Consider the following 25,454-nt stretch of genomic DNA (forward strand, 5'->3'; position numbering starts at 1 on the left):
AAAACTGTGAACCCAGAGTGGGCACACCTATACACTTCTGTGTGGCACATTTGATCAGCAAGTCTAGTGTTCATAGGTAGGGTGTCAGATAAACAAGTAGGAGAGCTGAGAATCACTGTGGCACAGGATGGAAATCTGTCAAATCCTAAATTTGGACTAGTTGCTTGTATTTGAGATGAGGTGTTGAGAGATGAAGGCCGGGGGAGTAAAAGTAGATTAAAGAGGAAGGAGAACATTGAGGTCAAAAGAAAAGATGATTAACGAGGGCAAAGTTTCCTTCAGCAAATAATATATTTGCTGATATTTATTTATTTATCAGTTATTTTGTGCTCATCCACTAGAGGATACAAACATATTGGAACATCTGGAAGGGAAATGTGAAATTTGGTACAAACCAACAGTATAAGTTATGTCAGAAGACAAATTACAATTGTTTTAGGTACAGTTCACATACAGATAACAGAAAGCACTCTAGCTACCTGAAGCAGAAATGTTTATAATGCAGGGAACCAGCTACTTACAGAAAGTGTTGGGGGGACTAGAGGAGCAGTCGCTAGTCTCTGCCACCAAGATTGATGGCCAGCACAACATCCGGGATGGGATTGTTGAGGACGCTGCTACCTCTGTCTCAGTCAGGAAGCCATCGCAGATCTGTGGCCCACAACCCTTAATGCTTGCTAGATCCCCAAAAAAGCTAACTCAGACGCTACTAACTTGATCACCCACTTTGCTCCATTAGGGATTTACTCATAGTGTCAGAAACTCTATTTTAGGTCTCAGTCAAAGAGAATTCTCTCTACAAGGTGTATGGCCTTAGACCACAGACCACGTGTGCTGATGCAGACCTTCCAACATAGCCAAGAGCCCGTGGTTGATGTGGATGTGGGGATGTCATATTGGCATGAGTCCTATGAGAGCAGGCATTAAAGGAGAAAGGACCCGAGGATGGAAGAGCAGGCACCAAATCAAATCATTTCTTTCTAATAATTTGTAAGTGACTAGTCCGATCAGATAACTTGGCAATAGGCCAGTTTCTTCAGAGCCTCTTTGACCTCTCTGTTCCTTAGGCAATAAATGAAAGGGTTGAGAGCAGGGGTGACAATGGCATAGAAGATGGAAATCACTTTGTTCATGTTGAAGGCATGGATGGCTCGGGGCCTGGCATACATGAAAATCGTGGCTGAGTAAAAGATGGTGACCACCACGAGGTGGGAGGCACAAGTAGAGAACGCTTTCTGCTTTCCGGTGGGCATGCGCAGAACGGTGGCGAGGATGCATCCATAGGACAGGACAGTGATAGAGAGGGGGAAGAGAAAGATGACCAGCGCCAGGACGAAGTCCACCAGCTCAGCTACAGACATGTCTGTGCAGGAGAGGTTAAGTACTGGAGAGATGTCACAGAAGAAGTGATTGATGACGTTGGGGCCACAGAAACTGAGGCGAGAGATGAAGTAGATCTTAGCCAAGGAGATGCCAAAGCCAATGGCCCAGGAACCAAGAGCCAAGCGGAAGCAAAGCCCGTGGCTCATAATGGTGGGGTAGTGGAGTGGACGGCAGATGGCCACATAACGGTCATAGGCCATGGCAGCCAGGAGCACACATTCTGTGCACATGAGGGCAATGAAGAAGTAAAGTTGTATCATGCAGTGAGTGAAGGAGATACTGTTGCTCACAGACCAAAAACTAAATAGCAACTTAGGCACAGTCACAGAGATGTACCAGGTCTCCAAGAAAGACAGGTTGGCCAGGAAGAAGTACATAGGCTTGTGCAGTGGCCGGTTCTGCTGCACCAGCAGGATGATGACCACATTTTCGGCCACTATCAGAATATAGGCCATGAGGAACACTAGGAACACTGTTACCCGCATGCCCCAGTTCCCAGGGAACCCCACCAGAATGAACTTGGTGACCTGGGTCTGGTTCTCCACTTCCATACTGGAGATACAGGACTTAGATCTCCTGGGGAAAAAAAATCACTCGGTCAGAGTCCATGGTTCAGTTAGAATCTTCCATCCTCTACCTTCTCTGACTAGCAATAATAGTAACATATTCATAACATATTATAGGCTAGACCATACACTGGGTATGGTATGCACTAATGTAATTTAACTCTTACATAGCCTCTTTACATGTTATTATGCCCGCTTTAGTGATAAGGAAACTGAGCCTCTGAAAGACATTAATCAACTTACCAACTTCCCACCGAAGATAGGGCAGGGATCACATTGAAGTCTACGTCCAAAGCCCATGCCCTAATATTCTATGCTGCCTTCACAACCACCCCCAAATTAAACAATATCCAGTCTCCATGTTCCATGTTACCACTGCCAATTCCAAAGGATACGCATGGTACTCCTGGCCCATGTCTACACAGTGCTTTGGAAGCTCTTCCTTATGACTCACTTACCCCTCACATACCATTACATCCTTTCCCTGCACCATCCATGGAGATGGAGTGCAGCTGTCACAAGCTGATGATGACAATCACATGAGGTATGTGAGCACTGAGATCAGGAGAGTTAGGCTTTCCATGTAAAAGACCTGGACCTCAGTCAAGTACCAGGTCTGCCCTGGTTTGCTATATGACCTTGACCTCTTATGCTCTCTGAAACCCAATTTTCTCTTCTGTAACGTGAATATTAATATTCATTCAGTTTATGTCACCGTGGATCAAAACCCAAATGAAAAAATGTGAATGAATGTTTATATGAACTGTAAATGACAACAAGTGTGAAAGGGGCTCTGACCCCCTATTATTAGGGCATTAGGAAGGGAACCTGGGCTAACAGGGGAGGAGAGGAGCTCTGTGAGCCAAGCAGAGTGGAGATAACACAAACACGGTCTTTGCTCTCAGGGAGCTGTAAGTCCTCTCAGGTGGGCTGGGAGTCTCTGGGAAGAGTCTTTAAAATAAGCAAACAAAAAGAAATGCATAATAAAACTTGAGACATTTTCTATGAAGATTACAAAACAGAAAGTGATATGAACGTGATCGGGGAAGTTCACTCAGACCTCTGAGGAGGCGACCTGGGCAGAGAAGGGTTCCAGGACCCCTACCCTCTGAGTTGCTGAGGAGGGACAGTGCTGTCTGAAATGGGGCCACCACCGTGTGCTGTGGTTGGTGAGGGAAGGGACACAAGAAGTGGGAAAGGTAAGCAGGGCCCTGGAGGTCATAATAAGGGCTCTGAATGGTGATCTCAATACAATGAGAAGCATGAGAAGGGCTAAAGCCCAGGAGAGACACAGTAAGGTATATGATTTATGAGTGCAAAGATAACTCTGTCAGTGCACAAGTCTCTGGAAGCAAGAGTGGTGGGGAGCCTGGTTGCAGGCTATTCAGAGAAGGTGGTGGTAGCTCTGAATACGGTGGTTTCAGAGAGGTAGGCAGTTTTCAGATGCATTTAGAAGAATCTTTAATGGTAATTGATGCGTTGAATATGGAAGATAAGGGGAAGAGGGAAATATAGTTGGAATCTCAGATATATGGCTGGTTACATGGAAGGGACGCCATTTACTAAGATGGGGAAAACTTGGGATGTTTACAGGCATTTTCCTCAGAGTTGGAGAAATGGCAGTGGGCAAGAATGAGGTAGGGTTGTGTTTTGGTTCATTTTAATGTGAAGCTTAAGCAATTAGTTCAGAAGATTCTCTAACAATAATTTATTGAGCACTTATTAGCTGCTGAGAAGTTTGTTCAGTTCTAAGTACTTTTCATACAATATCCCATTTAATCCACAAAACAATACTAATGAGGTAGTGTTATTCTAATTCCCCTGAAGACATCAGTTTAGACAGAGTAAGAAAGATTTCCAAGTTAGAGAGTGATGAGGTCAGCCTGACGGCCAAGCTGAGGCCTGTCTGACAGGAAAGGCATGTCCCCTAGGCTGACTCACATACAGACAGAATACCAGATTTGAGGCTCATCACCACCTTTTTTATATTTAAAATGTCTGCCTGTTTTAGGAAATATTCTCTAATTCTACTGAAACTTTATTATAGACACTGGCTATTAGAGATAAACCCAAATTCTTTAAAAAAAATAACAATATGACATAAATACATATTCAGTCACGCACACACAAAACCAGAAATAAACATACAGAAATGCTTGGTAATGCATCAGAGAAGAGACAATCATTGGACTAAGACTTAAAACAAAAGTAAGTGAGAGGAAGAGACATTTTAGGCAGGTGAATCAGAGTGAACGAAGACATAGGAGTATGAAACAGCCTGGCATTTTCAGGGAAGCAGCTGATGAAGACCTAAATGCTGTGTGGGTGGGAAAATTATGAGAGAATGAGAGTAGAAAAGGGATGCAGAGAGAGAGAAAGAGAAACAGAGACAGAGAGAAATAGTGTCAAGGGCCAGACCACGGAGCCCTCCATGTGAAATACTAGGGCATTTAAAAAGTGTCCTGTAGGATAAACAACCAATAGTTGCTGAATGTTTTCAGCAGCTGATAGCATCCTTATATTTCACCCTGGTTTTCGATGCAGGCACAGAGCTGGTAAACCAGAGATCAAGAGACGGGTTGGAAGACACCCTCCTAGCGGACACTTGAAGACACACAAGAGAACAATCACCCCACTTACAATGTTTGCCAAAGAAACAAAGTTAACATGTAGACACACCTGTTCACAAATTACACAAGTAACTGGATTCCCAGAGGAAGCTCGACTCCCCTCACCCCCAAAATTTCTATTTCTATTTCTCATCCTATTTCTCATCAACTAAAGGAAGAGTATATAGGCAGTAATTATGGCGTACTAGTAAGTTGAGCTGGCCGTATTTATTGTCAATGTATTATTTCACCATAAGATTTGTGACCTTTCATTCATAATAGTTTCTACTCCACGAGAGTGATCCCTCATAGCAGATTTTTACCATCGATTTAGAATCAAACATCTTAGTTTCTTTCTCCATTCTTGTGCCTGCTGTGTATGACTTTCCCTTAATTTTGCTTGGATTCCTATAACTGTAGGTTTCAGTAATTAAAATTTGGTGAAAACATAACCTCTGTCCCTGCCAAGAGCCCAGTGACTTCGTAACCTCCTTCATAAATGAATGACTGGGAGGAGACAGCAGCATAGGGACCCCAGGAGGTATGGTCAGGTTTTGCAGGTTGGGGTCAGAATCTGGGTGCCTATTTCTGATCCAAGAGATATCTCTCAAAAGCAGCAGGGGGAGTGTGTTCTCTGCTCACTGCATGCCTCATTATACTTACAGTGTGACACATGGGAGTATCACCGTGACCAGTTGATGGGAATTGGGGGTGAATACAAGAGGGGCACGACAATAGTATTAAATATTTGGGATTTAAGCATTGCTGTGCCGTGGGAGACTGACAGGTAGCTGCCTGCATAGTTAGAAAGTGATGCTCTGAGAAGAGACCCTTACCTTGGCTCAGCAGCCTCTGCTGGGGTGGAATGTGAAAAGAAATTCTTCACTGATTCTAAAATAGGAAGAAGTACAAAAGAAAGATCCAGGTACTGAATAGATGTGAGGAACCCACTCTCCAAACCTACAAGTAAATGGGCACAGATTACCCAAATGCTTCCAGACTGAGAGCCAGGACTAAAACAGAGGTGAGCCCCAGGCTCTGGGATCACATCCGTGCCTGATGTGTCACCAGGCTGGCTCTCCCAGCACCCCAGGGCCAGAGCACCCATTGCCTTCCTGGTGGAAGCTGCAGTGGTCTTAGACTCACCAAGCTGTGAAGAGCTTCGGATTCTGAGGGCTTTAAAGGGTATCAAGACTTTCTCTACATCTCTGCCAAGACCCAGGAGAAAAGTACCTTGATGATGCCAGTTCAGGTCTCTTGTGGGAACCATGAGAAATTTCTGTTTTCCTACTGTGGCAGTCTTATTTGTTTTATATGATAGTAGTTCCATAGGGGGAAAAATCCACTGACGGTCACACAACTTTGAAAAGAACCAGATTTGAATTTATTCCTTGTTGAAACATGAAGAAAAAAATTACTACTTTTAAATCTCTTTGCAGATTTACAACTGTTATCCAATCTTCAGGTTACTTGAAACAAGACAATCGATCAGTGCCTCAAGGGAGATATTAGTACCCAAAGTAGACTCACATTGCTACACTAAAGTAAAAATTTTTTAAAAGATTTATTTTACAGAGAGCTGGGGGGAGGGGCAGAGGGAGAGAATCCCAAGCAGACTCCATGTGCTGAGTATGGAGCCCGACACAGGGCTTGATCTCAGGACCCTGAGATCATGACCTGAGCCAAAATCAAGAGTTGGTCACTTAACCAACTGAGCTACCCAGGCGCTCCACACTTCAGTAAAATTTTAAGTAGAAGTTTTTGTTTTAAATGCTTATGCCATAATTGTGTGACAAATATGTTTATCATGATGTGATCATCCTTACTTTGTCGGCTGCCTTTGGGAACCCCTTGACCAATACTTCACTTTCTGAAACAAAACTCTGTTTTACTGAACATAGCTTCTCTGCAGCCTGCGGAAATCTTAAGTAGCTCTTGTCAATTCACCATGCTTTCATGAAATGGTAAATGGAGATATTGACAGTTATAAGTAATTCAGTCTGCAACACGAGGTTATGGTAATTACCTTTTTTTAAAGGAAATGATAAATTTTATTATTTTAAAATTAAGAACTCTCTACCAAAAGACTCATAAGCACTCTTTAATATAGTTTCCTTATAGGACTGAAATGAAAAACAAATTACTGTAGCAAATAAAACTAAACCATGCCCTTCAAATCACTGGCCTCAATTTATCTCAAAGTTCTGTAAAAACTCTGACCTCCCCTAAAATGTATAATTTGATAGTATCCACAATTTCCCAACATGGATTTTTAATATACTGTGAAACAGAAATGACAGAGTGCCCGTCCAAAAACAGTTGCGCTAACTTTTCTGGTCACCTGTTGTGGTGGCTGTGTGCTAGACGGACTGAACAAGGTGGGGGGGAGCCCTAATTTCCCTCAAAGACAGCGAATGCACATCTCTAGTGAGTGGGTTCTATGAACCACTGTGACCGTGATCCCTTATACAAGAGGTTTGGGGTCCGAATTTCCTACAAATAATCCCCCAAATAGGTTGGAGATGATCAGCTGATACAAATGGTCTATTCTACAACATGCTGGCATTATCTCATCCTAGAATTCAGCTATACAGGCTTCTCTTGGAGCTTTTTTTTTTTTTTTCATTTGTACATGTTGGCAGATCCAAGTTGGAGATTTCTGCAAACTCCAGTCTAGCATATGTTGGGAAGCAATAAGGAAATCCAAAAAACTCACTGTTGTGCTGTTCCTCAGGTCCCTGGTCCCTTGGCTATCTGCCTTCTTTTATCAGTCTTCTTGTATCTGTTGTGTTCTATCCAGATTTTGTAACTGTAAGGGACTGTTCATTTTTTTTTATTATTGAGTAACATTCCAATATATGGATATTTCCACAGCGTGTTAGTGTGTTATCTATTCACCTCTTGATGGACTGTTCTATTTGGAGCACTCTTTTAACCCTTACCCAGGCCATGTACAACTCTGCCTCAACCTTCATTCCCTCACGTACAGAGCCTGAAAGTCACCCAGAGGTAAAATCTTAGGGTCTTTGCTTTTTCTAAGCATATGTTCAGTCCAGGGCATGCGTGTATTCTTCTCAATTCCCTGGTATAGACCTGAGGTTTTAAAAGCGCTTGCTCTGCTATGTATGTCCTTCCCCAACCTCTACTTTCCCAATCTGTCCACCTATTGCTCATCTCAATAGTTATTCCTAGCCTCAAGCTGCTGTAGCCAATTCTTTTGCCTTTGAATACTTTTGGCAAATGCCACCTGGGAAGCCATCCCAGCCCTGAGAATGCTCTGAGCCAGCAAAGCAAAGGTAAGCCTTTATGTCAATCCTTCAGATAGCTGCCATATAGGGTGAAACATTCAGCCAAAATTCTCTGAAAATAAGGTCTATATTACTGGTTTTGGCTAACAACCTGCACCAGGAGTGTGGGCTGTAACCTTCTGGCCACAATCAGTCATGGTCAGACAGGTGGGAGATGATAGGCGGGCAATTTGAATGCCCCAGCCCCATGGTACCACAATATGACAACTTCATAATCCTTCCCATCATTGCCACTTCTATACCAGATCCCAGAGTCCTACAAAAGGCAATTCTGAAATTTTTTGATAACTTATTAGCTATTTTTATAGAGGGATGGAGTCTCAGGATTCCCTGCTCCACCATTTTCAGTGATGTTTACTGAAACATCATCACCTTAAAGTAAAAATTTACACTTAAGTATATTGATATACATGTACTTTATGTATTGTCCGCATTTTTCAATTTTGCCAAACTCCCTTATTAATTCTAGGACCTTTATTGTAGATTCTTGGGGATTTTCTATGCAGACTATAATGCTACCTAAGAATAAAAATGATTCTGTTTGTTTCTTTCTAATTTACGTCCTTCTATTTTTTTTTTCTGGCCTTACCACTTTGACTAGTATCTCTAGTTGAAGGAAAATGATGAATATGGACACTCAGGTCTTGTTCTCAATCTCTGAAGGGCAATCATTCAGTCTTCCACGTTAAGTATGATGCTGGCTCTAAGTTATTTGAATAACTTGGTTAGGCTTGAAAAAGTTCCCATCTATACCTAGTTTTTAAAGACCTTTATTATGATTAATTTGTAATTATATTAACTAGCTTTTTTGCTTCTATTAAGATGATTAACTGGGTTTCTCCTTTAGTCTATTAATATAATGAAAGACACTGGTTTATTTTTGGTTGTTGAACCAAACTTGCATTCCTTGCTTAAACTCCCCAAGGTCATGATCTATTACATTTTTGTAAGTTACTGAATTTTGATAATAATTTATTAGAATTTTTGTGTGTCTGTTCATGAAGGTTATCATTCTGTAACTTTTTTTTCTTGTAGTGTCTTGGTTTGGTCTTGGTGTGAAGGTAATCCTGGATTCATGATGGCATTTGCCCAAAGTATGTTTCCTTCTTTTCTATTTTCTGGAAGAGTTTGTATAGCACTAATACTTTGTGTTCCTTATATGTTTCATAATTTATTAGTGGGCCTGAAGTTTTCAACGTGAAAAGATTTTTAACTCTATGTTCAATTTCTTTCATGGATAGAAAGTTTGCAGAAAGTTTCTATGTTCAATTTCTTTCAAAGATGGAAAGTTTCTTCTTACGAGGTCTTTGGTAGTTTTTTATTTTCCAGAAGTTCATCTATTTCATCCAAGAAACAGTCTTCTTGAAATGATTGGTATAAATCTATTAAAAATATTGCCATAATATTTTTTCAGTGTTTAATGGGTCTGTAGAAATATGCCTTCTTTAATTCTTGATATGGTGATTTGTGTTTTTCCTCTTTGTTTCTTGAGGTTTTTCAATGTAATTAAACTTTTCAAAGAAACTATGTTTAGTTCCATTGAATTTTTCAGTTGTTTTTTCTGAGAATTTCTTAGATTGTTTTTTGTTTTATTTTCTTCCTTCTGCATTCTATGTGCTTAATTTGATCTTTTCTGTCTAGTTTCTTAAAGTGATAACTTGAGTCATTGACTTGAGACATTTTTAACATAAACATTTAATGTTTAAAATTTTCCTCTAAGCTCTTTTCCAGTTGCCAGATAAAAGTTCTTATATATTGCATTTTCTTTTTATTCAATTCAAAATATTTTTCTAATTTCTTTTGTGATTTCTTTGACTTGTGGGTTATTTAGAAGAATGGGGTTTAATTTTCACATGTTTTGGGATTTTCCTATGGTCTTTCTGTGACTTGTTTCTAATTTCATTATGTTTAAAGAAAATACTCTGCATGATTTCAATTATTTAAATGTGTTGACATTTATATTCTGGATGGACTGTCCTAAACATGTCATTTAGGTCAGGTTAGTTCAATTCTGCATATATGTATTGGTTTTTATCTAATTGATCTATCAAATAATGGAAGAATGATGTTGAAGTCTTCAATAGTGGTGGATTTGTCTATTTTTTATGTATCTGTAGCTCTGTTATTAGATTATTAGAATATTTATGTGCTCTTGATTAATCAATACTCTTAATAAATAATGCCATACTTTTCCCCCTGGTTATTGTGCTGATTACTTAATTTGATATTAATATTGTCACTCCAGCTTTCTGATTTTAGTGCTGCAAGGTATATACTTTTCATCTTTTTATCTTGAATCCACTTATGTCTTTATATTAAAAATGAATTGATTTCAGAAGGCTCATACCTGGGTCTTTCTTTGTTATCCTACATCGTGTTCTCTGTCTTTTAATAACTGTGTTTAGGCCATTTTAATTTAATATTATTATGAGTAAACATACATTTAAATCTATTGATTTTCTATTTGCTTTCTATTTTTATCTCATTTTTTTGTTTCCCCTTTCTGCTTCTCTGCCTTTTCATATTAATTATATTAATTATTTTATTTTACACTTATTGGCTTATCAGTTAAACCTCTTTCAAGTGAGCAATAAGTTTTGGAAGAAGTTTCCACAGACTAGCTCCTGTTTCCACAAATGACCCTGGGTGAGTCAGCATAGTGGAAAGTAGAAGTATTCTTGAAAGCCACTCCTGAAAGCCAACCAGTGTGACTAGCATTAACTAAACTATACATCGGAGTGACTATGAATGACATTAAAATGCATCCCACTGAGTTCAAACTAAATATACCTAAACTGGTTTGATTAGTGTATGCCCTCCCCCCAAAATACATGTCCACCCAGAGCCCTGGAATGTGATATTTGGAAATAGGATCTTTGCAGATGTAATTAATTAGTTAAAGGTCTTGAGATGATATCATCCTGAATTTAGACTGAGCCCCAAATCCAATACTCTTTCTGTAAGAAGAGGAGAAGACACAAAGGGCCACATGGAGAAGATGCCCTTGCGATGACAGAGGTAATAGAAAGGAGTTATGCTGACACAGCCAGGCAACACTTGGGGCCACCACAACCTGGAAGAAATAAGGAAGGATTATTTCCTAGAATCCACAGAGGGAGCATGGTTCTACCAAGATCTTGATTTTGAACTTCTGGGCTCCAGAACTGTATGAGAATAAATTTCTGTAGTTTTTAAGCCACTAGTTTTTGGTCCTTCATTACAGAAGCCTTAGGAAATGACCAAAGTACCCCAACTCAATTTTCCCTTAGCTGGGTCCCCAAAATGCTCACAGCCCCTTGAGTACCTGCCACTAGGGTAAGTGTGAGTGATGGTAAACAAGAATGGAAAGTGACATCAGCTCAACCAATTTCAGTTAAAATTCTTAATTTTGAAAAACTTCATTAAGGATACTTTACAAAAAAATACATGCCCAGGCACATTGGAGGACCCCATGCAAATAAGGAACGCTGAAGCTTAAACTTCTTTAGCTTCATGGTAAATCCACTCCTGAATGTAGGAGGGGAGCGTTAACTGCAAGGTCAGGGTCCTTGAGATGACCATGGGGTATATGTAAGGAATGTCCATACACGTGGGCTTGGAACCCACGCTGAGAGAGGTAATAAGACCAACTAGGCTGAGGCAGTCGGTAATGGATGAGGAAAATGTCATAGAGTTAATGTAATGGGGTCATAGTGGGGTCAAAATTTATTGGAGTTTTATTAGATGGTGTGAACAAGAAAAAAGAAATACGGGTGAGTGAGTGGGGTGCTCAGATGGAGGTGTTAGAGGGAGTGCAATTATTGACAATGGAGAGGATAGGATACAATCACAAAAGAGGATGGCTAGACATGAGTTAGGGAACCAAACATTAGCAGAAGACAGGAAGTCAACTGAGAGGCCAGGACATTGAATGCTCCGCATAGATGTTGAAATATTTACATGCACGACTGAATTAGTGGTAAGCCAGTGTAAAATGAGGAGACTGGGTAGTAAACGAAGAAAAAAAAAAGATGGGGTGATGGTGCTATAGACTGACAGGACATGCTTCAAAGGAACTCAAGTTATTTAGGCAAAAGTAAAGAACAATGGTCTGGAAGTGGCAGAGGATCAAGAGAGACACACTCTTCACCTTCCTACCCAGTATTAGAGAAAAAATGGGAGAAAACTAGACTGTACTTGAGAGAGCAGAGGGGAATCAGAGTTCACAAGAAAAGTCAGGTTGGAATTCAAGCAAGAAAGAGATGAACGCAATCAAAAAAGACACTGAGAATGTAGAGTATTTTGTTGATAACAGAGCATGAGTTTCAGGAGACAGTTGGAATGGATGTAGTATTGGAAGTATTGGAAGTATTCTGGTCAGACATGTAGACCAGGTGATGGACAACTGGTGAAGCATGGGCTTCCCGCAGAGCCTCGGTTGAACAGGGTGGTGAGGAATGAAGGAATCGCTTGGGATCGTCTCTTAAGGGAAAGTGGTTAATTAGAGTTAATTAAAACCTCTTTCTAGACACTGGGCTCTATCCAAGTCCTCACTCTCCGTGGGGGCAGCAGCTTCATTCTGTACTTAACACTCTGGTCTTTATTTCTTCACTCTCAACACATAGAAATTACAGCTTTTGAAAGTTAATTTTATACTTAGAAGGTTCTGGCTTGTTGCCTGTTTCATTACAACTTCACTTTCATGCCTCCGGTTTTATTTTAAGTCATCTTTTGTTCCCTGAAGTTGCTTTCACATTTTCTTTTTTGTAATTGTGATAGTCTTAATTCAGGAGGAATGGGTAACAATTTTGAGTTCTTGCATACATAAATATGTATTTCTGTCATTATTTAAAAGTGAATGATGTCAAGAGAACTAGAGAACAAGTCACAAACTGAGAGAAAATTTTTGCAAACGAGACATCTGATGAAGAACTATTATCCAAAATGTACAAGAAACTCTTAAAATTCAATAATCAGAAAACAAAGAAGTCAATTAAAAAGTGGACAAAAGACCCTAACAGACACCTTACCAAAGAAGATACCCAGATGGAAAATAAGCATATAGAAAGATATTTTGCAACATATATCATCAGGGAAATGTAAATTGAAACAACGAGATACCACTATACACCTCTTAGGGTGTATCCACAACACTGACAAACAAAATCCACAACACTGACAACCCCAAATGCTGGCGGGGATGTGGAGCAACAGAAATCCTCTTTCACTGCTGGTGGGAATTCAAAATGGTGCTGTCACTTTGGAAGGCAGTTGGGAGGTTTCTTACAAAAGTAAATATTCTTACCATACAATCCAGCAATCATCCTCCTTGGTATTTACCCAAAGGAGTCAAAAACGTATGTCCTACACACAAATGTGTATAGTAACTTTATTCATAATTGTCCAAATCTGAAAGCAACCAAGATGTTCTTCAGTAGGTGCATGGATAAATAAACTGTGGTACATGCAGACAATTACTCAGTTCCAAGTTATTATTCTGAATATTCAGAATATTATTCAGTTCCAGAAAGAAATGAGTCATCAAGCCATGAAAAAACATGGAAAAAACATAAATGCATATTATTAAGTGAAAGAAGCCAATCTGAAAAGGCTACATACTGTATGATTCGAACACTATGACATTCTGGAAAAGGCAAAACCATAGAGATGATTAAAAAAATCAATGGTTGTCAGGACTTGGGGGGAGAGAAGGATGAAAAGATGGAGTACAGAGGATTTCTAGATCAGTGAAACTACTCTGCATGATCCTATAATAGCAGGTGCATGTCCTCACAAATTTATCCAAACCCACATAATGTACAACAGCAAGAGGAGATACTAATGTAAATGATGGATTTGGGGTAATAATGTGTCAACATAGGTTCATCAGCTGTAACAAATGCACGGTTCTGGTGGCGGATGTTGGTAATGAGGCAGGCTATGCATGGCAGGGGACAGGGAAGATATGGGGAACCTCTGTATCTTCTGCTCATAGTTACTATGAACCTAAAACTGCTCTAAACAATAAAGCCTATTCAAAAATAGTGAATAATGCCTTGATCTAATATAGAATTTTTCCTTACTAACATTAACTCTCAGGATTCTGTAAATAGATATTATTACATCATCTCCTATCATCTAAAATTGCGAAGACTGATTCCAGCTGTCACAGGCAGACCTCTAATTTGGGCCCCAGGACTCCCACCTCTTGGTGTCTATGCTCTGTAGAGTTCTCTCACCTTGAGTGTGAATACGACTTGTGAGTATGATGGGATTTCACTCCTGTGATCATGTTACACCACATGGAAAAGGGGATTTTGAAGATGTAATTAAGATCCCTAATCAGTTGAATTTTATTTATTCAAAAGAGAGATATCCTCAGTGAGCCTGATCTAATCAGGTGCACCCTTTAAAGGTATGCAGGCTTTCCTAGAAGTCAGAGATCCAAGACAGTGGATTCTCCTGTAGCTCTTGAAGAAGCAAACTGCCATGTTGTGAGGACAGAGACATGTAGCAAAACCATGAAGGTGACCTCTAGGAGCTTATTATAAATTTTCACCAACTAACAACAAGCAAGATAATGAGTATCTCAGTCAGACAGCTGCAAGAAAATGAATTCTTCCAACAGAGAGTGAACTTGGAAATGGATCATGAATTTCAGATGAGGTCATAGCTCTGGCTGACACCTTGACCTGAGCTGAGTCAGATCCTGAGCAGACAGCATATTTAGGCTATGCCTAGACTTCCAACCAACAGAAACAGAAATTTGTATGGCCTTCAGCTGCCAAATTTGTGGTAATATGTTACACAGCAATAGAAAAATATTTTCTAAATGACCCTTTTGTTTTGTTTATGTTCTAGATCTTTGTAAACTTTCATTACACTTGAAATTCAGTTATTTCACCAATGCATCTATAGACTTTTTTTTATATGGTGAGACTCTTTCATCTACAACATCAGTTCCTCCTGTAAATAGGTTTTCTAAATGAAGTTTTCAGCAATTACAGTTAATAACAGGAAAAGTAAGCAAGGTGTGACTTAAAATGCTAAAAACAAAATGAAGAATTTAAGAAGTTCGTGATTATTTTAAGTAAAGGACCTAGAAAAAAAAAAAACAAACCAGGCCTCCCTTTAGAGAAGATCTGATGTTAATGCACAGATAAAAGGGGTGAGACAGAAGGCTAGACTAATCTTTTCATCAAATGAAATGACCTTTGTATAATAAAGGAAAGAAAAAGCAGCACAAGAAAATGATTTCCTCCCATAATGCACAAAAGAACGAACTAGCTATTTTAAATTAATTGCATTCATCCGGATTCTGAATTTTGTCCCAAGAGAATCTTCTGGACTAATATACATTATTTCACTGGCCCCTATTGTAATCTGTGGGGAACCACAGAGAACAGGATCTGTACCAGGAAGTTAAGGACAAACAAATGTAGAGTACTTTTACTTAAAATTTTCAAAATTATCAGGAGGATGGATTTGAAAACACAGGCATACTAGCATGGCAACTTTCTAGGATTAACTATCAAGCACTGTTCGTGAACATTTGGTAGCCTATTGTGAGCACTCAACAGGAACAAGTTGAAGTTCGATAAGAACAAATAATGCATACTACCTATGCTTTCTACATCAATAGGTTGGTAGCTTGATACAAAAAGTTTGTTTGTTTGTTTGTTTGTTTTTAACAACACAGTGTATAGGTTAGTTTTGGTTAGGCCAGACGGGATAGGCTGATAGTTCAGAATGTGGGGTTACTATTTGTTACGGCCTTAACTGTGACCCACCAAAATTCATATGTTAGAGTCCAAACCCCCAATACCTCAGAATATGACTGTATTTAAAGATAAGGCCTTTAAAAATGTCATTAAGGTAAAATAAGGTCATATGTGCAGGCCCTAATGCAACATGACTGGTGCCCTTATAAGAGGAGAAGATTAGGACACAGACACGCACACGCAAAGGAAAGACCATCTGAGCACACAGCAAGAAGGCAACCATCCGCAAGCCGAGAGGCCTCCAAGGGAATGATATTGTCAATGCCTTGATCTTGCACTTCCAGCCTCTAAAACTGTGGGAAAATACACTTCTGTTGTTTAAGCCACTTGAGCTGTGATATTTTATTATGGCAGCCCTAGCAAACTAATACAGCATCTATTGCTCACTAGATGTCATTCAAGGAAGCCTGGACAGACCAGTCTCTGAGCATCAAAGAATGTTGGAGGGACTTATTTACTGCTATGGGATGTTCAATGCCACAGACACAAATACCCAGGCTTAGTCTTTGATTTTCCCTTGGTAAACAATTTTACTATAGTTGACTTAGTCTATACTAATGTCACATTCAGCCATTTCAGGTGATGGCTGACCACTTGCCAGTCTTTCCCCCCTTCCCTCTCTCCCTTTATTCCACCCTCAATAAATGTACAGAGCTCCAGCATAAAAGAGAGAACTAGATTCATTATGGATCTTACAGCTGTGCTTTGAAGAACATACTCTTGAGAAGCTGAAGATAATCTATCACTAAAAGATGAGTCTAGAGGAATTTTACAGAGGCATAGGCATTGGTTTTGATGGGTGAGGTCATTTTTATGTCACCTGACAGCCATCCTTGCAGGGGTTCTAGAGAACCAAAGATTGGAGCAATATGAAGACTTTCAAGTTACACATTGACATCCCTGGGGATGCTCAAGATCTGGGCATAGGAAGCACAAGAATAGACTCCACTTCCAGATAACAATCAGATGGAGCTCAGAGCATCAGGAATTGTTATTATGTAAATTTAGCACACTTACATGCAAGCAGGCGAGGACCAGAATATAACAGTTAAAAAGGTATTTGACAAAGTCTTATTATATTATTCTAGATAAAATGATTAAAATATGCTTGAATAATCTATTTTAAAATAGATTTAAGAGCATACACAAAATCTGCCCAATGAAGGCTTTCAATGTGGAAGTAGGTTCATAGTGATATAAAATTGACATGTAGCACTAGGTAATTCTTTTTATAATTTTTGTGTTTATTATGTCTATGAAACAGAAAGAGAAAGCAAACTAATGGAATAAATTTGAGAATCAAGTTTCAAAATATTCTTGGTGGGCTGGTGTGATGCATGAAAATCAATAATCAAAATTGCAGAGCTAAAAATACGTGTCTTCATTTAAGTTTTAACAAGATAAGAATGCAGTGGGGAAACTTTTTATTTTGATGAAGTCCCACAAGTACATTTTTTCTTTTGTTTCTCTTGCCTTTGGAGATGTGTCATGAAAAAGGTTGCTGTGGCTGATGTCATAGAGGTTGCTGCCTATGTTCTCCTCTAGGATTTTGATGGATTCCTGTCTCACATCGAGGTCTTTCATCCATTTGGAGTTTATCTTTGTGTACGGTGTGAGAAAGTGGTCAAGTTTCATTCTATTGCATGTAGCTGTCCAATTTTCCCAGCACCATTTATTGAAGAGACTGTCTTTTTTCCACCGGATGTTTTTTCCTACTTTGTCAAAGATTAGTTGCCCAAAGAGCCGAAGGTCCATTTCTGGGTTCTCTATTCTGTTCCATTGGTCTATGTGTCTGTTTTTGTGCCAGTACCATGCTGTCTTTGTGATCACAGCTTTGTAGTACAGCTTGAAATCTGGCAATGGGATGCCCCCAGCTTTGTTTTTCCTTTTCAACAATTCTTTGGCAATTCGGGGCCTTTTCTGTTTCCATACAAATTTAAGGGCTGTTTGTTCCAGTTCTTTGAAAAATGTCATTGGTATTTTGATCGGGATGGCATTGAAAGTGTAGATTGCTCTGGGTAGCATGGACATTTTAGCTATGTTAATTCTTCCGATCCATGAACATGGAATATTTTTCCATATTTTTGTGTCTTCTTCAATGTCTTTCAAGAGTGATTTGTAGTTTCTAGAATATAAAACCTTTACCTCCCTGGTTAAGTTATTTCTGAGATAATGTATGATTTTTGGTGCTACTGTAAATGGAATGGATTCCCTAATTTCTCTTTCTTCAGTTTCATTGTTCGTGTATAGAAATGCAACTGATTTCTGAGCGTTGATTTTGTATCCTGCCACATTACTGAATTGCTCTATAACTTCTAGTAGTTTGGGGGTGGATTCTTTTGGGTTTTCGATACAGAGTATGATGTCATCTGCGAAGAGAGACAAGTTGACTTCTTCTTTGCCGATTTGGATACCTTTTATCCCTTTTTGTTGTCTGATTGCTGTTGCAAGGACTTCTAGTACTATGTTGAATAATAATGGCGAGAGTGGGCATCCTTGTCGTGTTCCTGATCTTAAAGGAAAGGCTTCCAGCTTTTCCCCATTGAGAATGATATTCACTGTAGGGTTTTCATAGATGGTTTTTATGAAATTGAGGAATGTGCCCTCTATACCTACACTCTGAAGTGTTTTAATCAGGAAAGGATGCTGTATTTTGTCAAATGCTTTTTCTGCATCTATTGAGAGGGTCATATGGTTCTTGACTCTTTTCTTGTTGATATGATGTATCGCACTGATAGATTTGCAAATGTTGAACCACCCTTGTATCCCAGGGATGAATCCCACTTGGTCATGAGGGATAATCCTTTTAATGCACTGTTGGATCCTATTAACTAGGATCTTGTTGAGAATTTTGGTGTCAATATTCATCAGGGATATCGGTCTGTAATTCTCCTTTTTGATGGGGTCTTTGCCTGGTTTGGGGATCAAGGTAATACTGGCCTCATAGAATGAGTTTGGTAGTTTTCCTTCTGTTTCTAATCTCTGAAACAGCTTCAGGAGAATAAGTATTATTTCTTCCTTGAATGTTTGGTAGAATTCCCCAGGGAATCCATCAGGCCCTGGAGTCTTGTTTTTCAGGAGGTTTTTGATAACTGCTTTAATCTCTTCATAATTAATCAGTCTGTTTAAAAAAAAATCAATTTCTTCCTAGGAAACAGTCAAAAAAACTAAGAGGCAGCCCACAGAATGGGAGAAGATATTTGCAGATGACACTACAGATAAAAGACTGGTATCCAAGATCTACAAAGAACTTCTCAAACTCAATACACAAGAAACAAATAAACAAATCATAAAATGGGCAGAAGATATGAACAGACACTTTTCTAATGAAGACATACAAATGGCTAACAGACACATGAAAAAATGTTCAAAATCATTAGCCATCAGGGAAATTCAAATCAAAACCACATTGAGATACCATCTTACACCAGTTAGAATGGCACAAATTGACAAGGCAAGAAACAGCAAATGTTGGAGAGGATGTAAGATCCTTCTTACATTGTTGGTGGGAATGCAAGTTGGTACAGCCACTCTGGAAAACGGTGTGGAGGTCCCTTAAAAAGTTAAAAATTGAGCTACCCTATGATCCAGCAATTGCACTACTGGGTATTTACCCCAAAGATACAGACGTAGTGAAGAGAAGGGCCTTATGCACCCTAATGTTCATAGCAGCATTGTCCACAATAGCTAAATCATGGAAGGAGACAAGATGCCCTTCAACAGATGACTGGATTAAGAAGATGTGGTCCATATATACAATGGAATATTACTCAGCCATCAAAAAGAACAATTTCTCAACATTTGCTGCAACATGGATGGGACTGGAGGAGATAATGCTAAGTGAAATAAGTCAAGCAGAGAAAGACAATTATCATATGGTTTCACTCATTTATGGAACATAAGAAGTAGGAAGATCGGTAGGAGAAGAAAGGGAAGAAGAAAAGGGGGGTAAACAGAAGGGGGAATGAACCATGAGAGACTATGGACTCAGGGAAACAAACTGAGGGCTTCAGAGGGGAGTGGGTGGGGGAATGGGATAGGTCAGTGATGGGTAGTAAGGAGGGCACATATTGCATGGTGCACTGGGTGTTATATGCAAGTAATGAATCATGGAACTTTATATCAAAAACTAGGGATATACTGTATGGTGACTAACATAATATAATAAAAAAAATAAAAAAGAATGCAGTGGGTATGGAGATTTCTGTAAACAGTTTATAGGAAATAGGTCTTGGGAATTAGTTAAACAAAAAAATTACAGTTACGAATAATTTTGGAAATAATGATGATATTTGCACAACTTTGAGAAAGTAATCAATGCCACTGAACTGTACCCTTAAAATGGTTAAACTGGCAAATTTTATGTTTTTTATATATATATATATATATATATATATATATATATATATATATATATATATATATCGATACAATAAAAAAAGACTATAGTGAAGCCACAGATATTTTGCGTATTACAAGCAAATTTGATTCTTGAAAAGCAAACGAAAGCCAACATACTGGGGTGAACAAATATAGCACCATATATTATTTATTTCAGAATATCATACCACACTCTAGACTAAGGCATAAATGGTGTTGAAAGTTCTAAAACGACCATCATTTGAGAAAGAGTTAAAGAAACCATTTGTGACTATCCTGGAGGAAATAAGGTTGTTCTACAAATAAATGGAGCATTGTCATGTAGAAAGAGGAACAGACATTCTCCATTCTGCTCCTACCAGGTACAAGCAGACCTAATTGGTGGAATTCATCTCTCTATTCATTCCATACCAGGTCTGTGGACAAAGCTGCAGATCATTTCTTTATACACTGATATACTTATAAAATAAAATAAAAATAGGCAGATGAAGTCTGAATACCACTGGATATCTGAGAGAAGATGATCTAAGAAGAGGTCCTCTCATGGATTACTGACATGTGACTTATCTTGCACTGGCCTATATAAGGAAAGTCATTAATCAGGTAAAGGGATGCTTTATCCAAATGCAAGGCCATCTTAGTCTTCCTTAGTGTACAGGTGGGAGTCCTATATATTCTCAGCCAATCTCCTTTTTGGTTTTGATGATAGCTAATGAAAAGTTCTTATAGTCTTTACTCTTCATCTCTGAATTTCTCTAGAACCTTTCGAAGAGCAGCCACAACTTCCTTGTTCCTCAAGCTGTAGATCAAGGGGTTCAACATAGGTGCCACCACAGCATAGAATAGAGCGACAATTTTCTCCACTTCCACTGAGGCGGCTGACCGTGGACCCAGGTAGGTGAAGATGGTAGCCCCAAAGCACATGCAAACCACAGTGAGATGGGAGGCACAAGTCCCAAAGGCTTTGCTACGTCCCTGAGCAGAACGAATCTGCAGAATGGCAGTAACTATACGACCATAGGAGAAGAGAACCAGGGAACAGGGAAGCATGATCACCAGAAACCCTGAGATGGCCACCATGACCTTGTTGAAGGAGATGTCCCCACAGGCTAACCGTAGCACGGCTAGGGTCTCACAGGCAAAGTGATTAATAACATTGTTACATAAGGGAAGCCGGAAGGTAATGATTGTTTCCATCAGTGAATTTGTGAAACCAGCCACCAAGCAGCCAGCAGCCAGCCCCAGGCAGAGCCCTCCATGCATGATGACCATGTAGTGCAGCGGGTGGCACACCGCCACATAGCGGTCATAGGCCATAGCTCCCAGCAGGAAGAACTCAGACCCACCCATCGCCAAGGAGGTGTAGAGCTGGAGCACACAGCTGTAGAACGGGATGGACTTCTGGGCTGAGAGCAGGTGGGCCAGCATTTGTGGGGCAATACTGTTTGTATAACAAAGGTCCACAAAGGATAAAAGACTAAGAAAGAAGTACATGGGGTTATGAAGTCTGTTGTCCAATCTGATCAGAAGAAGAATGAGGACATTTCCCACAAGAGTCACCAAGTACATGGTCAGGACCAGGACAAAGAGGAAGACTTGAGTCTCCAGGTCACTGGACAACCCCAGCAGAATGAACTCTATCACCCATGTCTGGGTTTTATTTTCCTGGCCCATGAGTTTCTGATGACCAAACTCTTAAGATGTTGAAAAAACAAATCATGAAAACTCAGGATTGGAAGGGTGGCTTTTAGACCATATGGAGAGCCCACCCGTCCGAACCAAAAGTTCTGCTAGAACATCTCAACCAAGTCATCATCCGAACTCTGCTTGAACGCATCCACAGATGAGGAACACAATGGGACCCAGCTGTGCAGCTGGAAATCAAGAAGTAAAGAAGTTACATTCTTACAGTTCAATTTATTGGATCATAATTTCTTCTCTGAAACATCTGCTCTTCAATGAAGGAAGGAAATTAATGAAGTGTTTAGACTTAAAATCCTACTCAATTTAGTAGTTATTTGAGAATTCATTCCTTTTTGGTGAGAAAGTTTTTGGAAATGTTCCACGGAGGAAGGGTAAGTAGGGTTGTGTCTGAGATATCTAGAGGGGAAACTCAATAAACAAAAGGGAGCTAAAAGGACTGGACATCATTCAGGATTCAGAAAAATATCTTTCCTGTGAACCAAAAACTTTCTCACCAAAAAGACATGAAATATCAGTTTTAGCAAATCAAACAAACAATAACAAAACACGCAGTGTTTTCCCAGCTGTCTCCAAAAACATATCCAAAAGGGGGGCATGTGTTATTACAGCCCTGTTATGCTTGCTCAGTAACATAGTCAGGCAAGTGCATCTCTAAGTGATACACAATTTCTATGAGTGATTTTGCTTTTTTTAGTAAAATATTTTTGATATTTTGAAGAAGTGATGTGTCAAAAAAAAAAGTGATGTGTTAAAGTCAACGTAAATGCTGTTTCTTTGTAAAATTGTTTCAAATGACTTACCCAAGTCAATTGCCCTGTGAATCACTGAATAGTCAGTCAGTTCAGCTTCAGAAAATCTCAATCTTATCTGTTCTTTTGGGGGCAGACGGTGGGAAGAAACCAAGCTCCTGAAACACTCTTGCCCATCCAGAGTGTAAAAATTCACTGGAAGGGAAAAATGTTCTGAGAAATAGTAAAAACTGTGACTGCACTTGTTTCTATACCAAGTTGATATAGGTGAAAATTTGAATTCTTACTCTGTACCAAATTATACTAAATACTTTACATATCTAACAATTAATATAATACAGTAATCTTTACAGCTACACTCTGAATTTTGGCCTCTTATTTGCAGGCGGCAAAGGTGGTAAAGAGACTAGACAGAGGAGGAGTCAGCAGGTAAACAGGGTTACCTGATAACCTGGCGCACATCCCTAGAGTTCCTATGCACAGCATGTCCCGTGTGCTGCACAGCGACAGTCATTGTGTAAAGGCTGTGGATTCACCTGACTTTAAAAGCAGGAGACATATCGGGACGCCTAGGTGGCTCAGTTGGTTAAGCATCCACCTTCATCTCAGCTCATGATCCCAGGGTCCTGCATTGGGCTCCTTGCAGCAGGGAAACTGTTTCTCCCTCTGCTGCTCCCCCTGCTTGTGCACTCTCTCTCTTTCTGACAAATAAATGAAATCTTAAAAAAGAAAAAATCAGGAGACATATCAAGAGGACTGAGTTCTTACTTTTGATCCCACTCACCCCCCAAAGGCATGGTAGAGCAGAGTAGGTGTCTCCTGCTTACCTGTGAAGTTGAAGTCCGCTTTCAGCCTTTGCCAACAACAGGACAAGGAGAAATAAAGCACATCTCCCTCATTTAGGAAACTCTCTTCTTCTTGTAGAATGTGATTCACTGGCCTCTTTTACAAACTTGGAAAGACGATCATGTTTCTACTTTGTGTTTCATATGATGATAACTGCAAGATGGGTCCATGGTAGGGAGTCCTTTCTTCCTCCCTTTAGAACAAATGAAGGGCTATGATTATGGACAAGAATGGAAACAAAAATGACCTAATATCAGAAATGGATAAAGGTATGCGTTAATTTTTTAAAAATCAGCTTTCAAAAGATTAAACCTAAGGAGGTTTGTCTAGCCAAAAGATTATCCCTAACAAGGAAAAGATGAGTCACGACAAAGGATCCTGGACTGTGGGGTTGTCTTGTCTTGCTGGGAGATTTGTCCCTTCTAATCTGTCTCCCACAAGGAACTTGGACTCTATTTTCCTTAGTGGTGAGTGCTTATGCATAGTGCCAACATATCCCCCCTCTGTTTGTGTAAATAGTTACTGTCACACTAACATAAAAAGTGGACTATATTTCCAGGTCACTTGGTAATCACACCCAAGGCAGAGAGGAAAAATGTTGAGGGCCGTGGAGGGTAAGCCCAAATCATTATACAGGTGAAGAGACACAGTTCTTTCAAGTCAAAGGAATGCTTCCAGAGCGCCCCCTTGTGGTCCCATATACAAACACACTCACTCAGGCCCAAGCTGTTCGCGGCTCTTTCATGACTGCTTAGCTGTACATTCACAACATAAAATCACAACTCTGGGATGTACTGACACTGAATTATGCACTATAAAATGCTTAATTTTATGTGATATGAATTATACCTCAATTTTTAAATCTTCATTAAATGTCTTTCATTAAATATCTTCTTTAAAAAAAATTAAAACTAGCCCAAACTTAAATAAACAAGTAGTAAATAAATTTCTAAAAGAGAAAGGTATGCAAAAGATAAGCAGCAGAAGAAGAGACGATATTGAGAGGCAAATAAGAATAAATAAATGAGCAAAGTCACCGAAAAACTCTCTAGGGAAAAAGGAAAAAAATCAGAGAGAATTAATGGTCAGAAAGGAAAAAAAAAACAAAAACAAAAAAAACAGAAAGGAAGACAAAATTTTTAAAAAGAGTACAGTGAAGAAACCAAGGAAATTGAAATGAAACCAAATGAAGAAGAAATGGAACAATGAAAATGGGAGAAAAGAAAATTCAATATCTATGTCCTTTTCTTGACATTTATTTTTTTAATGTTTTTTTATTATATTATGTTAGTCACCATACAGTACATCCCTGGTTTTTGATGTAAAGTTCGATGATTCATTAGTTGCGTATAACACATTTAATCAATTAACACATTGCTAAAATTATCCAATATTTTATATACCAGAGCTTCCCATTTTTATCTTAGTGTTTAATCCCAGAGTATTATTTTTAGTCCTTTGCAGTGAAATTTTCTAGAATTTGGTTCTATCACGGTAGAAATCCTACTCAAAATAGATTTACCAGGGAAACTGATGAATTCTCAGAAAATATGAACAGTGAGATCTTGCCTCCTACTACCCACCCCTCCCCCCACACACACATCTTTGGACAAATTTTTTCTCAGTTACATTACTGAAAAACCCCAAATTCCTCACCAAAAGATGGAAGACTCAAAAACACTTAGCTAAGGTACATATAGTTGGCATTATTGAATTATTTCTGTCCTTCAACAACTTTATCATCAGCTGCTTTGCAAAGAGGAGCAAATACTTTACCAGAATCATCTCTGCATTGCCAAAGCACACGAGAGATGATCAGAAACCCAAATCCCTTTCCTCTGAGCTTTTAGAATAGTTTTGAAAGGAGAGGGACATGGGGTAAAGAAAAGAAGATGAAGTAAAATGCATAGAGAGCAGAAAGGAAGAGGGGGGATGGCACAGATTTGAACAGGAGTAGGTAGGACTCCTGGGTTGGGCTGCCTCCTGCAGGTAAGGACTCCTTTCCCCACCCTTCCCTATCCTTTCCCACCCCTCCCTTCTGCTCAGCTCCCATCTAGCCCTGCTCCAGTGTTACTGTTTGCTCTGCCTTGCCCCAAACTACTTAGAGAATGAGCTTTAAGCTAGAACCAGGCATGGTGAGTAGTCCACA

General features: G+C 39.4%; 2 protein-coding genes across 2 annotated transcripts; both read right to left on the reverse strand.

Annotated features, from left to right (window-relative positions):
* Window positions 1-1,007: 1,007 nt before the first annotated feature.
* OR6B1 (olfactory receptor family 6 subfamily B member 1) lies at window positions 1,008-1,934 on the reverse strand. Its single transcript, XM_045793616.2, has one exon. It carries the CDS (start codon window positions 1,932-1,934, stop codon window positions 1,008-1,010), a length of 927 nt encoding a protein of 308 aa, XP_045649572.1.
* An 18,804-nt stretch (window positions 1,935-20,738) lies between these two features.
* LOC123789536 (olfactory receptor-like protein OLF3) lies at window positions 20,739-21,680 on the reverse strand. The gene has a single exon (XM_045793617.2). It carries the CDS (start codon window positions 21,678-21,680, stop codon window positions 20,739-20,741), a length of 942 nt encoding a protein of 313 aa, XP_045649573.2.
* Between the last annotated feature and the right edge of the window lie 3,774 nt (window positions 21,681-25,454).

The sequence above is a fragment of the Ursus americanus genome, chromosome 3, assembly GCF_024610735.1.
Source record: "Ursus americanus isolate L20-20 chromosome 3, mUrsAme1.1.p, whole genome shotgun sequence".
Taxonomy (NCBI): domain Eukaryota; kingdom Metazoa; phylum Chordata; class Mammalia; order Carnivora; family Ursidae; genus Ursus; species Ursus americanus.